The sequence below is a fragment of the Physeter macrocephalus genome, chromosome 17 (genome assembly GCF_002837175.3).
Source record: "Physeter macrocephalus isolate SW-GA chromosome 17, ASM283717v5, whole genome shotgun sequence".
Classification (NCBI taxonomy): Eukaryota; Metazoa; Chordata; class Mammalia; order Artiodactyla; family Physeteridae; genus Physeter; species Physeter macrocephalus.
The window spans coordinates 17,691,605-17,703,413 of NC_041230.1; the positions used below are offsets into that span (position 1 = coordinate 17,691,605).

At 49.6% G+C, this 11,809-nt stretch overlaps 1 protein-coding gene across 2 annotated transcripts; it reads left to right on the forward strand.

Moving 5' to 3' along the window:
* Positions 1–768: 768 nt before the first annotated feature.
* C17H19orf12 (chromosome 17 C19orf12 homolog) lies at positions 769–10,844 on the forward strand. Of its 2 annotated transcripts, none has more exons than XM_024132356.2 (3): positions 769–848; positions 4,926–5,095; positions 9,438–10,844. In XM_024132356.2, exons 2-3 carry the CDS (start codon positions 4,936–4,938, stop codon positions 9,701–9,703), a joined length of 426 nt encoding a protein of 141 aa, XP_023988124.1. In that variant the 5' UTR covers positions 769–848; positions 4,926–4,935; the 3' UTR covers positions 9,704–10,844. The 2 variants fall into 2 exon arrangements, with proteins under 2 accessions (XP_023988124.1, XP_028333318.1); XM_028477517.2 differs by lacking the exon at positions 769–848 and adding an exon at positions 885–1,043.
* Positions 10,845–11,809: the final 965 nt, after the last annotated feature.

Sequence of the window (11,809 nt, forward strand, 5' to 3'; positions counted from 1 at the left end):
AAGAGCCGGAAGGCGGGAGGGTGGGGCTTGCGCGCTGGGCGGGGCGGCGTCGTGTCCCCGCGCCTGCCGGCCTGTGACCTCGCGGCGCCGCCTCCGCAGGTAAAGGGCTCCGAGCTGCTGGAGCCGGGAGGGGGAGGGGCGCCTGGAGCGGCTGGCGTGCCAGGTGGCCGCGGGCCTGGCCCTCCCGTGCCGGGAGCACGCTCTTCGTGCATTCATTTTCCATATGGAGAAACGGGGTACACGGAGGGCTGTGTGTGCGTGTCACCTCCCGCAGGAACTCCTGTGTGTGCGTGTGCCCGCGCGTGTCACTTCCCGCAGGAACCGCGGTGCGTGTGGCTGGTGTTATATCCGCAGGGCAGAGCACCCTTGGCCTTGCCCTCTGGGAAGAGAATCTGGACGCTAGTTTAGAGATGATCAGGAAGGGATATTACTGATTTAGGGGCTGGGGGAGATTAGCTTTGTGGGGACTGGTGGCTTCTTTAGCCTTTAAAACAAACAAAAAAAGAAATAGGAATATTTTGAGAGGGTGTGAAGCGACCTGCTCATGGGCCAGGTAGGTAGGTAAGGTGTGCTCCGCTAGGGTCCTGCTCGGCTCTGGCCTGCGTTGCTGCAGATGGCGGCCCCAGTGTGGCTTGTGTTTTTGATTTTTCAGGAGAAATCAGAAGTCTGAGGTGTGGCGGCGGCGGCGGCGGCGGCGGCGGCGGGGGCGGCGCGACCAGGTGGGTGGTGCCCCGGAAGGGCCAGCTCTGGAGAGCCGGAAGGCGGGAGGGTGGGGCTTGCGCGCTGGGCGGGGCGGCGTCGTGTCCCCGCGCCTGCCGGCCTGTGACCTCGCGGCGCCGCCTCCGCAGGTAAAGGGCTCCGAGCTGCTGGAGCCGGGAGGGGGAGGGGCGCCTGGAGCGGCTGGCGTGCCAGGTGGCCGCGGGCCTGGCCCTCCCGTGCCGGGAGCACGCTCTTCGTGCATTCATTTTCCATATGGAGAAACCTCCCGCAGGAACTCCTGTGTGTGCGTGTGCCCGCGCGTGTCACTTCCCGCAGGAACCGCGGTGCGTGTGGCTGGTGTTATATCCGCAGGGCAGAGCACCCTTGGCCTTGCCCTCTGGGAAGAGAATCTGGACGCTAGTTTAGAGATGATCAGGAAGGGATATTACTGATTTAGGGGCTGGGGGAGATTAGCTTTGTGGGGACTGGTGGCTTCTTTAGCCTTTAAAACAAACAAAAAAAGAAATAGGAATATTTTGAGAGGGTGTGAAGCGACCTGCTCATGGGCCAGGTAGGTAGGTAAGGTGTGCTCCGCTAGGGTCCTGCTCGGCTCTGGCCTGCGTTGCTGCAGATGGCGGCCCCAGTGTGGCTTGTGTTTTTGATTTTTCAGGAGAAATCAGAAGTCTGAGGTGTATGTGAAATCTCTTGATTTTAAAATTCTGTCAACTAATTCGTTTTTAAAAAGTCTGTGGGCTAATCTGACAGTGTTTGCTGATGGGGATCCAGTCTTTGCCCTGGGGCATAGAGAGGTGGAAAGACACGGTTTATAGGAGCCAGTGGGCACACTGGAGCTTTGTAAATTTCACCAGCAAAGTAGAAAGTACTGAGGATTGCAGGTGAGCAACATCTCGCTGATTCTTAAGAGGCCCTGCTTTTCTAATTTTTAAAAAGAGCTGTGTGCATGGAGGTCTGTGTTAGTTCTGCAGCCTTCCTCTCCTCATCTCTCACAATCTGGTCCACCTCAGAAAGCCAGGCTATAGTCCCAGGGACGGGCTCATCTCCCTCTCCCCCAGATCCCTGCTGTAATCAGCAGACCAGCCTGGGTGCTTACAAGAAACCAGGGCTTCACGTTGGCATTTGCCTTCCCTGTGGCTGGCAGATGGGCTTCCTGTGACCGGAGCCTCTTTCGTGGACAGATCTGATTCTGAAATAGGTGTGATATGGGGGGAGGCACACTCCCGCCCCATTGAGGTCTGTCCCCATCAGAGTGCTCGTGTCTCCTCCCTCCTCACCCACTTGTCTACTGCTTACAGACAAAGGCAGCTGGAGTGGGAGAAGGAAAAGCAGGACTGGCTTCCTTCCTCAATCTGGCAGCCCTGGAGAAGTTGGGAGGCTGAGCTTTTTAGCAAGGGCTCAGGAGATGGGGCTGCAAACCTTTCTTCCACAACAAGAGTCTATTGACGCTCTAACTTTTAAAATGATTCTTACAAGGAAATTAAACCAGCATTCCCTTGGATTCCCTTGGATGGAGGCAGCCACAATGCCACCTCTCTACCCATGGTGTGGAACCATTGAACCCAGCTGGAATCAGGCCACTTCCTTGCCTCCCCTCCCACACACCATGACACCTGCTGGCTCTCCAGTCCTACAGAGCTCTGGGCTTGTTCCTTGTGCTGGCCCAACTGGGCTAAGTGGAGGTTGGAAGTGGCGTTTGCACAGTGATGCCTCATTAGCCCCTGTGGGTTTTGACGTAAAGTCATTCAGAGCAGGTTGGAAGCTGTTTTTTGTTGTGTAGTTTTTTTTTTTAATAGACAGTAGAGGGTGAAGTGGGTATATATCCATTTCCTACCTCTTTTACATACCTTTTCTTACTGTGCAGAAAGTGTTTCAAGAGTACACATCCATAATTCTGCAGAAAACCTGTTTTAGGAGTAGCATCTGGGCAGAGTATACTGGCCTAGAAGCCAGACTTGCAGATCAAGCATGGCAAGGCTCAGGGTCTTCATGCCTCTGGGAATGGGAGGCTCATTGCAGCCTCCAGAGGGGGCCTTCGAGGGACCTGTGCTTCATCTCCCTTTTTTCAGCATAAGTGACAGATAAAAAGCTGGATATAAACCAGAGCTAAGCTAGAAGGTGACTAGATATTTTACAGGAGGATTTTTAGCTTTTTGAAAGGTTTTACCGTGAATTTAATTCCTTTGGTTATCTTAATATGTACTTGAAATTAAACATTTTGTTTGCATAGCTTTACAGGACCATGGCTATTGGGTGAATCAGGTTACTCTCTCCCCCCATTTCTGAGTGCAGTTCCTTCGCTGTTATTAATGCTATAATGTTATCTTGACATTTGTGCCTGGAAAATTCTTAACCTCTGGAAGGGTGGAATGGGGCTCTTTTGCAGGGAGGAGGAGGTGGCATATGCTCTGTCTACATGTGGTCACCGCTGCTGAGCAGAGGGGCCTGGAAGCCAGCAGGCATTTTAGCAGATCCAGGACACTTGGGAGCCAGAGCAAGGACAAACACACTTGAATTCTCCTCTAGTCCCTTGGGCAACCCTGCAGGACTGCCCCTCCACTGCCTCTCACACCCCTGGTGAACGGACACATCTGGGGGATGCCTCTTTGCTTTTCTGAACTCAAGGACTGAGTAACAGACGTCAGACATCTTGAGTCATGCTCTCATAGACTCTTACTGTCCAAAGTGAGGGCAGAAGATCACCTGGGGGTGCTTGTAAATACAGAATCTCACCCTGCCCATAGGGGCCGGGTTTAACAAGATCTTCAGTGACTCCTGTGCACCGGTGGAGAATCACTGATGTCAAGAATATAAAAGGAAAAGAGGGGAAGTTTACAGGGGCTGGAGCACAGGATCCTTCTTACCTCTCCTGGGACTACAAAGACGTTCTGACTGGTGATATAGGAGATCCGCAGATTTGTTCTGAGGGCTCAGAATTCTCTCTTGGGATTGGGAGGATAATTTTACATTAGAGACTAATTCTGGATTATCTTTGGGTTTAAAAAAAAAAGCTCATAATATCCAAAAGATATTGAGTAATAGGGTCTGCTCCAAACTTCCACAGTCGAGTTCCTTTAGTGAATGTTTGCATGTCTCAGCCTTAAGTGAAAAGGGGAGTGTTGGTGAGAAAGGAAAGTGCCCACCGAGCCTTGGGTCTAGCCGAAGCTGGAAGGAGAATCACCTGCTCATTGCTGCTTTGATTTTACTTCCTATCCTGCCAGGTGGCTCATCAGTGCCAACGCTCTCCATTCCCACCAACCTTGGAGCGGAGCCTGCCCTGCCCTCACCCTTGCCCCTGCCTCTCCTTTTCCTGCTAGTGTGGCAAACAGTTTCCTGACCCCAGAGAATTGTTCTAAAGGTCGTTGTTCCAATGACCATCCATCTGTCATCTGTCCATCCATATGCAAACCCCTGGAATTCTTTGTCTTTTATTCTCTGGTTGTTTCATCTTACTACCTCATCCTGTCCTTGCCTTTGATGTCTCATGAGTAGAACTGGATTGACTCTATGAGTGGTTGCTTATAGAAGCCAGCGGTGTATGTTAGGACCCAAACGTTCATTTAGAGCCATCATGTCTGAGAGTCTGCAGTGTTCCAGACTCGCTCCAGGCACTTTGCTTCCATTCTACTTACACCTTGCAAGAATCCAGCCTGTAGGTGGTTTATCTCCATCTTACAGGTGAGGAATCTGCCATTCTGCTCAGGGTCATCCAGTGGGTGAAGGCTGTGTGCTTGCAGAGTCCTGTGCTTTCCCCTTCTTTGGCTTGGCGTGGGCTGAGATGCCCTGTCACACAGGAGACGACCAGGGGCTGGGACTGTGCACTCGGCCAAGGTTTGTGCTCGGGGATTGCCTGAGCCAGCTGAAAGGCCCTGATGCAAGAGAGCTCAGACTTGCCTCACTCGTGATGAACTGGTGAAACATGTGGCCAGGGTTGCTCCTTAACCTGTTGTAAATCAGATGTTAATGAGATGGCAGAGAAGACCTTTCATCCACTCTGCTGATTCAGTCTGCTTATTAACTGAAAGCTGCCCTGCTTTCTCTTTGGCAAAGGACTTGGCACATGACTGGGGGGGTGCTGTCATCATGCATACAGCAGAGATACTGTTCTGTACCAAAAATGGGGAACCTTCCTTAAAACCTTAGGAAGAGTAACATTTGTGTAGAAATACGCTTCACTCATTAAAACTCTCCTTTGGAATGCTTCCTTCAAGGTCTGCTGCGATGCCCGTCGCTGTGGAGGACATCATGAGGCTGCTGTGCTCCGTCTCTGAGGAGAGGAAAATGAGGGCGGCCGTCAAGCACTCCGGGAGGGGCGCCCTGGTCACAGGGGCCGTGGCCTTCGCTGGTGGTTTGGTGGGCGGCCCACCAGGACTAGCTCTTGGTAAGCGCAAGTGCCTCACAGGGACAGTGCAGTTGTTGGGAAAAAAAGACCTTTGAAACCACAGAGACCTCATAAAAGCCTCTGTCCCGTGTGAGAAGTTTGTTGAGTTGAGGGTGCTTCTGTGAAATGATCTTTGGGTACATAGTTCGTCCTGTTACCAACACGAGCTTCTGTGTGAATGTCTCAGAAGTGCAGGGCTCTCTCAAATGGCATCTGTGTCATGCAGACCTGGAGGACACCTTTCCCCCCAGGGGTGTGTCCTAGAGTCTGAAGATTTCAGGGTGTCCTCGGTCCCTTGGACAGTCTCCCTCCCCCCATCACCATTACACATCCAGAGAGGAAGCTGAGACTTGCCAGGCACCTACTGGGGGGTGATGCTGTAGAGCCACTTTACATAAGCTCGTTCCCAGAGTGCTTCCCCATTCTGAAAGCAAGCAGTCCAATGCAGGAAAAGCAATAAGCTAACTCCTAGAGTGGCCATCCCTGTCCCCTTCTTTTATAACCTGCTTCTATTTGGGAACCGTTTCTGGCAATAAATGAAACTTTGGCTGATTTTCCCATCATTCATTGTTGCTGGAATGAAGTTGCTTCCTTTGGATTAGGAGCAGGAAGAATTCCTCTGTGGCCCAAACCATAGGCTAGGGGTGGTGTCAGAGAACTGGCTGCTGTCCAGGCCTGACTTGAGGAGGGGCCAGATAAGGCCTCCCTCGAGGTGCCTCAGATGGACCCTGCAACACAGGGGCATCGGCTCAAGGCATGGTCTGCTGCATTGGGCTCAGTAAATATTTACTGAATGCCTCCTCTGTGCCAGGCAGCCTGTGGTGGGATACAGGGCCTGGGAAAGCTCACAGTCTGGTGGAAGTCCTTTCTATATGGCTTGCAGTCTTCACATGAATACAGGCCGGAGAGGTGACTGCTTTTCTGCTGAGGTTGGTTTCTGTGTCCCAGCTCACCAGTAAGGCTTCCTGCTCTGTTCTTCCTTCTGGTAGCAGGATTGACATTCAAGGACATTGTATTAAGCTGAGCCCACGCCGGGGAGAAAAATCAGCTTGTGGGTGGCCCCAGACCTTCCATCTATGCCTTTCCATTTCCAAACTCTGTGAATTAGTGAGTCTTGACTTCAGCTTCTTGCCATCCAGGAAGTAGCCCGTGAGGGAGGAGACAAGGCCATTGCCTTCTTCCTCAGTGACATCCTATATCTTTGTCCCACCCCATCTAATGTGCTCAGGGAAGGCTAGCTGGGATCATTTATCATACAGCTGTGCCCAAATGCCATTTTGGGAGGACATATTTTATTCAGATTGAGTAAAAGCTGGTAGAGAACAGGATGTCTGCAAAGAGAACCCCAGGGATTCACTACTTGCAGCCCCTGGTCATGGGCAGGAGCATCATTTTACCCAGAAAACAAAGGAATTTTCTCTTCTCCAAAGAGTTGGTAATTTTCTGGTCGATATTTCCTGGCGACTTTTTGCATTAAGTGCTGCTCTAAATCAAATATTGATGTTCTCATAAAGGTTTAGTGCAGATGAGTGCAACTCTTATCAGCTCTTAAGTGTTTCACTGGTGTCATGGGGAAAAGTTCAGTAAAACTTGTAAATGACTGGCCCTCCCTCCCTAGAATGCTTATTTTCAGACTGGGGGGAAGCTGTCGAAGGGCAGTGTTCAGCCTCTAGGACATGAGGCTGGCTGGTCCCCAGAGAAGGTGTGTGCTACCAGGTGCCTCCACACTTGGTTTCCTGAGATGGTGCAAGATTTATTTATTGTTGGCTGAGTCCAGCTTGCAAATGGGCTCTCTCTGGCCTGGGCTGCATTCTTTTAGATAAACTTTTTATTTTGCAATAATATTAGATTTACAGAGAAGTTGCAAGGATAATGCCGAGAATTCCCATATATCGCTCACCCAGTTTCAGTTCCTATATTACCAAGGTACACTTGTCAAAACTAAGAAACCAACACTAACATTACTATTAACTATTCTTCAGACTATATTTGGATTTTATCAGTTTCTGCGTCCATGATCTTTTTCTGTCCCAGATCCAGCACAAGACAGCACATTGCACTTAATCGTCATGTCTCTTTAGTTTCCCCAGTCTTGTTTTTTTTACCCCACTCTTTTTTTGATTCTTTTCCCATATAGGCCATTACAGAGTATTGAGTAGAGTTCCCTGTGCTATATAGTAGGTCCTTATTAGTTTTCTGTTTTATATATAGTAGTGTGTATATGTCAATCCCAGTCTTCCAGTTTATCCCTCCCCCTTACCCCCTGGTAACCATAAGTTTGTTTTCTACCTCTGCAACTCTTTCTGTTTTGTAGATAAGTTCATTTGTACCTTTTTTTTAGATTCCACATATAAGTGATATCATATGATATTTGTCTTTCTCTGTCTGACTTACTTTACTCAGTATGACAATCTCTAGGTCCATCCATGTTGCTGCAAATGGCATTATTTCATTCTTTTTTATGGCTGAGTAATATTCCATTGTATATATGTACCACATCTTCTTTATCCATTCCTTTGTTGATGGACATTTAGGTTGCTTCCGTGTCCTGGCTATTGTAAATATTACTGCAATGATCATTGAGGTGCATGTATCTTTTCGAATTATGGTTTTCTCCGGATATATGCCCAGGAGTGGGATTGCTGGATCATATGGTAGCTCTATTTTTAGTTTTTTAAGGAACCTCCATACTCTTCTCCGTAGTGGCTGTACCAGTTTACATTCCCACCAACAGTGCATGAGGGTTCCCTTTTCTCCACACCCTCTCTACCATTTACTGTTTGTAGGTTTCTTGATGTTGGCCATTCTGACTGGTATGAGGTGGTACCTCCTTGCATTTCTCTAATGATTAGTGATGTTGAGCATCTTTTCATGTGCTTTTTAGCCATCTGTATGTCTTCTCTGGAGAAATGTCTATTTAGATCTTCCACCCATTTTTGAATTGGGTTGTTTCTTTTTTTGCTATTAAGCTGCATGAGCGGTTTGTGTATTTTGGAGATTAATCCCATGTCGGTTGCTTCATTTGCAAATATTGTCTCCCATTCTGAGGGTTTCTCCGGTCTTGTTTTTTACCACTTTGATACTTTTGAGGAGTACTGGTCAGGTATTTTGGAGAACTCCTCTCAATTTGGGTTTGCCTGATGTCTTTCTCACGAGTAGACTGTGGTTATGGATCTTTGGAAAGAATACCGTGGAGGTGCAGCGCCCTTCTTGTCACGCATTTCAGACACATGACACCCACAGGACCTCCCTTGTGATGCTCACCTTGATCACCCGGCTAAGGTCATGTCCGCCATGTTTCTCCACTGCAAAGTTACCGTTTCCCCTTTCCATACTCTACTCTTTTGAAGAAAGTCACCAAGTCCAGCTGGGCTACGTCTTGGCAATATCTGATTGCCGATATTTAAAAATCATAAGACTTTTAAAAGATACATACTTGGTTTTCCATGTGGCAGCAATTGGCTGGCATAGGGTAGCCTCATCTCCTTTAGACAGCAACCTATCTCTCCAGGTCACCACAGTCCCACTCAGCTCACTTCACTCCTTTCAGCTACCTGCCTGGCCCCTGTAGGCACTTGAGTTTGAGACCCCTGCCCTAGGACATCTTCCTGTAGCAGACTGCACCTGACCTGGTTAAATAGAACTTTCCATTGATACAAGGTCTTCAAGTTCCAAAATAGTGTGCTTTCACTTTGATAATAATAAATTGACATTTAAAAATAATGTTTGCGCCCTTTTGGGGCAGCAGGAAGAGAAGTAGTTGAATACATTAAATTTGTTATTTATCATCATACAACTTTGGAGGGGTTGTATGAAAAACATTGCTTCAAGAGAAAATACCTCCTCATCTGTCCGCAGGGTCCTTTATAACCACGTGGTTCCACTGGAAATTTCAAAGTTCAGGGCTAAGGCTCATATTAGCCATCCAGTGGAGGAAACTCAGCCTCACCACTGAGATGGTTCTCCCTGAAAATGCATTTGCTTCTCAGCCCTGTTCTTTGAGATGAGAGGGATCTTTATGAGAAGCATGGAAACCTTCCGCCCACGAAGAGGATTTTAGTTAGCACAGCTCTCGGGAGGGGAGATGCTTTGTGTTGCTCTGTGAGCGCAGAGCTTAGGCGGGGGCATGTTTGGGTGTCAGTTATCTGAGCCAAATCGACCAAAGACCACATCAACCTTTGCCCTCTGCCCTCCTGGCAGAGCAGGCATGAAGCCAAGCCCATTCTGACCCGCTCATGAATGTGCCCACTCATCACGACGGTAGATGTGAACTCAGAGAGAACCTGTGGCTATCGTTTATGAATATCAATGACCGACTAATTGAGTCCTTCCTGTTTTCTAGGGGGGGCCGTCGGGGGTTTGTTAGGCGCGTGGATGACAAGTGGACAGTTTAAGCCAGTTCCTCAGATCATAATGGAGCTGCCACCTGCCGAGCAGCAGAAGCTCTTTAACGAAGCCACTGCCATCGTCAGGCGCCTGGAATGGACGGACGCCGTGCAGCTGACCATGCTGGTCATGGGCAGTGAGGCCCTGCAGCAGCAGCTGCTGGCGATGCTGGCCAACTACGTCACCAAGGAGCTCCGGGCGGAAGTGCAGTACGACGACTAGGCCTGTGCTCCGGGCAGCGGGGTCCATTTAGATGATTCCCCCCGACTCGTGGAAGGTGACTGGGGAGCTGCAGGAAGCCGCACATCATCAGAATATTACCCTAAACTGTAGCGAAATCTCCTGCTGGAGAGGCTGGGGCTGTGCTATATCACGTTCTGGAATTATTTGAGAAGATGCCGTGTTTTGTGGCCGTGTGCGCCTGTGTGCCCGGACAACCCTTCAGCTGGGAAGCTGGTGAATAGTAAAGCCGTGACTGCTGCCACGTAGTGGCAGTTTTCTGAATCTACTCTCACTCACACGGGAGCTGGAAGAAGGTCTTCACGTTCAGCCTTCTCATCTCATCATGTGAAGATGATGCCTGTCCAGGCAGCCGTTGCAGGACCAGCCCTCCCTGGGGACCTTGGGGCTGTCCCCTGCTGGAATCATGTTTACCTCTTGAATGCCCCTTCCCCACCCAGTGACTTCTGAGTGGCCTCAGGGAGGGGGCAGTCGGCCTGCTGAGTGAAGCCACAAACGTCAGTGGCACCCAGCCCCTCCCCCAGTAGCTGCCCGACTGGGCTCTCACCCTCCCAGGGGCTTGCTTTTCCCATCTGAAAAGTCATAGTAGTTCCTGAGTTCTGTTTTTTAAATTAAATATTTTCAGTAAATTATTGCTCTTTCTGAAGTGGTAGAATCATAAACTATCTCTAAGAAATGTGTCCACCCTAAATTTCCCCTAATATTGTTTTTGCTTTGCTTTCAGAACCACAGTTTGACTAAGTGTCATCAAACTACAATAAATGTTTTCTGAACAGTCCTTTTCTCCACCTATTTGTGTAAAGTATCTCTGACATTTGAAGTTGTACACATGGAGCACAAGGGAAGGGAGGGTATCAGATTTGTGACTTTAAAGAAGGAATGAAAGCTCCAGATTCCAGGGCCCGCGACCTGACTTTCCAGGCTGCTGTGGCTCTCTGTGCTTCCGGTGAGCACACACTGCCCCGAGCCTCCCTAGCAACCACAGGATGTCCCTTGGGTCCCAGGGACCTGGAAGGAAGCTGCACTGTCCTCCCTGGGATGCAGAGGAAGGCACTTCTGCTGAGCAGAGTCAGTATCCCGCACCTCCGTGTGTGTAAAGAAAACTTCAGGGCAAATTAGAACCCAGGGTGATTAAGGAAGGATCAAGCTTTTATCTCGGAAAAGTTGCTCTTTTTTTAAAAAATAAATTTATTTATTTATTTATTTTTGGCTGCGTTGGGTCTTCGTTGCTGTGTGTGGGCTTCTCACTGCAGTGGCTTCTCTTGTTGCGGAGCACAGGCTCTAGGCGCACGGGCTTCAGTAGTTGTCGCTCGCTGGCTTCAGTAGTTGTGGGTCGCAGGCTCTAGAGCGCAGGCTCAGTAGTTGTGGCACACAGGCTTAGTTGCTCCATGGCATGTGGGATCTTCCCGGACCAGGGATCAAACCCATGTCCCCTGCATTGGCAGGCGGGTTCTTAACCACTGGGCCACCAGGGAAGCCCAGAAAAGCTGCTCTTTATCTGGCCTCATCTAGCACACATCAGGTGCCCTTTACAGGCCACGCTCCTGGGGTTGATGAAGCCACTTTGGTCATTTGCACTGCTTGGGTTGATGGGGGGCAGGGTGGGGTCCTTCTAGATGATTATCCTGACTCATAGAAGGTGACTGGGTAGTTATGGGGGCGCCCCACCCATTCAACTCATGTGTTGGGTCCTACTCTGCCAGGCCTAGGGGACACAGGTGGTCCCAGCTTGGAGGTCCTGCACCAGTGTCCACTGGAGTCCCTTCCCCGGCCTGCCTACCTTTACCCTTGGGAAAACCACTCTCGGGAGGAGATGGCCTGACTCCTGACCAATTTGGGGTCAGATGAAATAGGCCTTACAGAATAAAGTCACTGGCCTAGCCAGGTCCTGGGTGACTTGCGGTAGACTTTGGGCCCAAGAGGAGTCCAGGCCTCAAGTCTCATCTACCGCAGGAGCTGAAAGCACTTTCCTTGCTTTCCTCTCACACTCTACTCCCAGCAACTGTGGCTTTAGTATTTCTGCATCTTCTTTGAAATTTTTTCATTTATTTATTTTTGAATAGGTAATACAAGCCTGGTACAAAACTT

Coding starts and splice junctions, on each gene's coding strand:
- C17H19orf12 (XM_028477517.2), top strand. CDS start 973: ATGGAGAAACCTCCCGCAGGAACTCCTGTGTGTGCGTGTGCCCGCGCG. Junction 1,044..4,925: donor CACTTCCCGCAGGAACCGCG/GTGCGTGTGGCT, acceptor GCTTCCTTCAAG/GTCTGCTGCGATGCCCGTCG. Junction 5,096..9,437: donor CCCACCAGGACTAGCTCTTG/GTAAGCGCAAGT, acceptor CCTGTTTTCTAG/GGGGGGCCGTCGGGGGTTTG.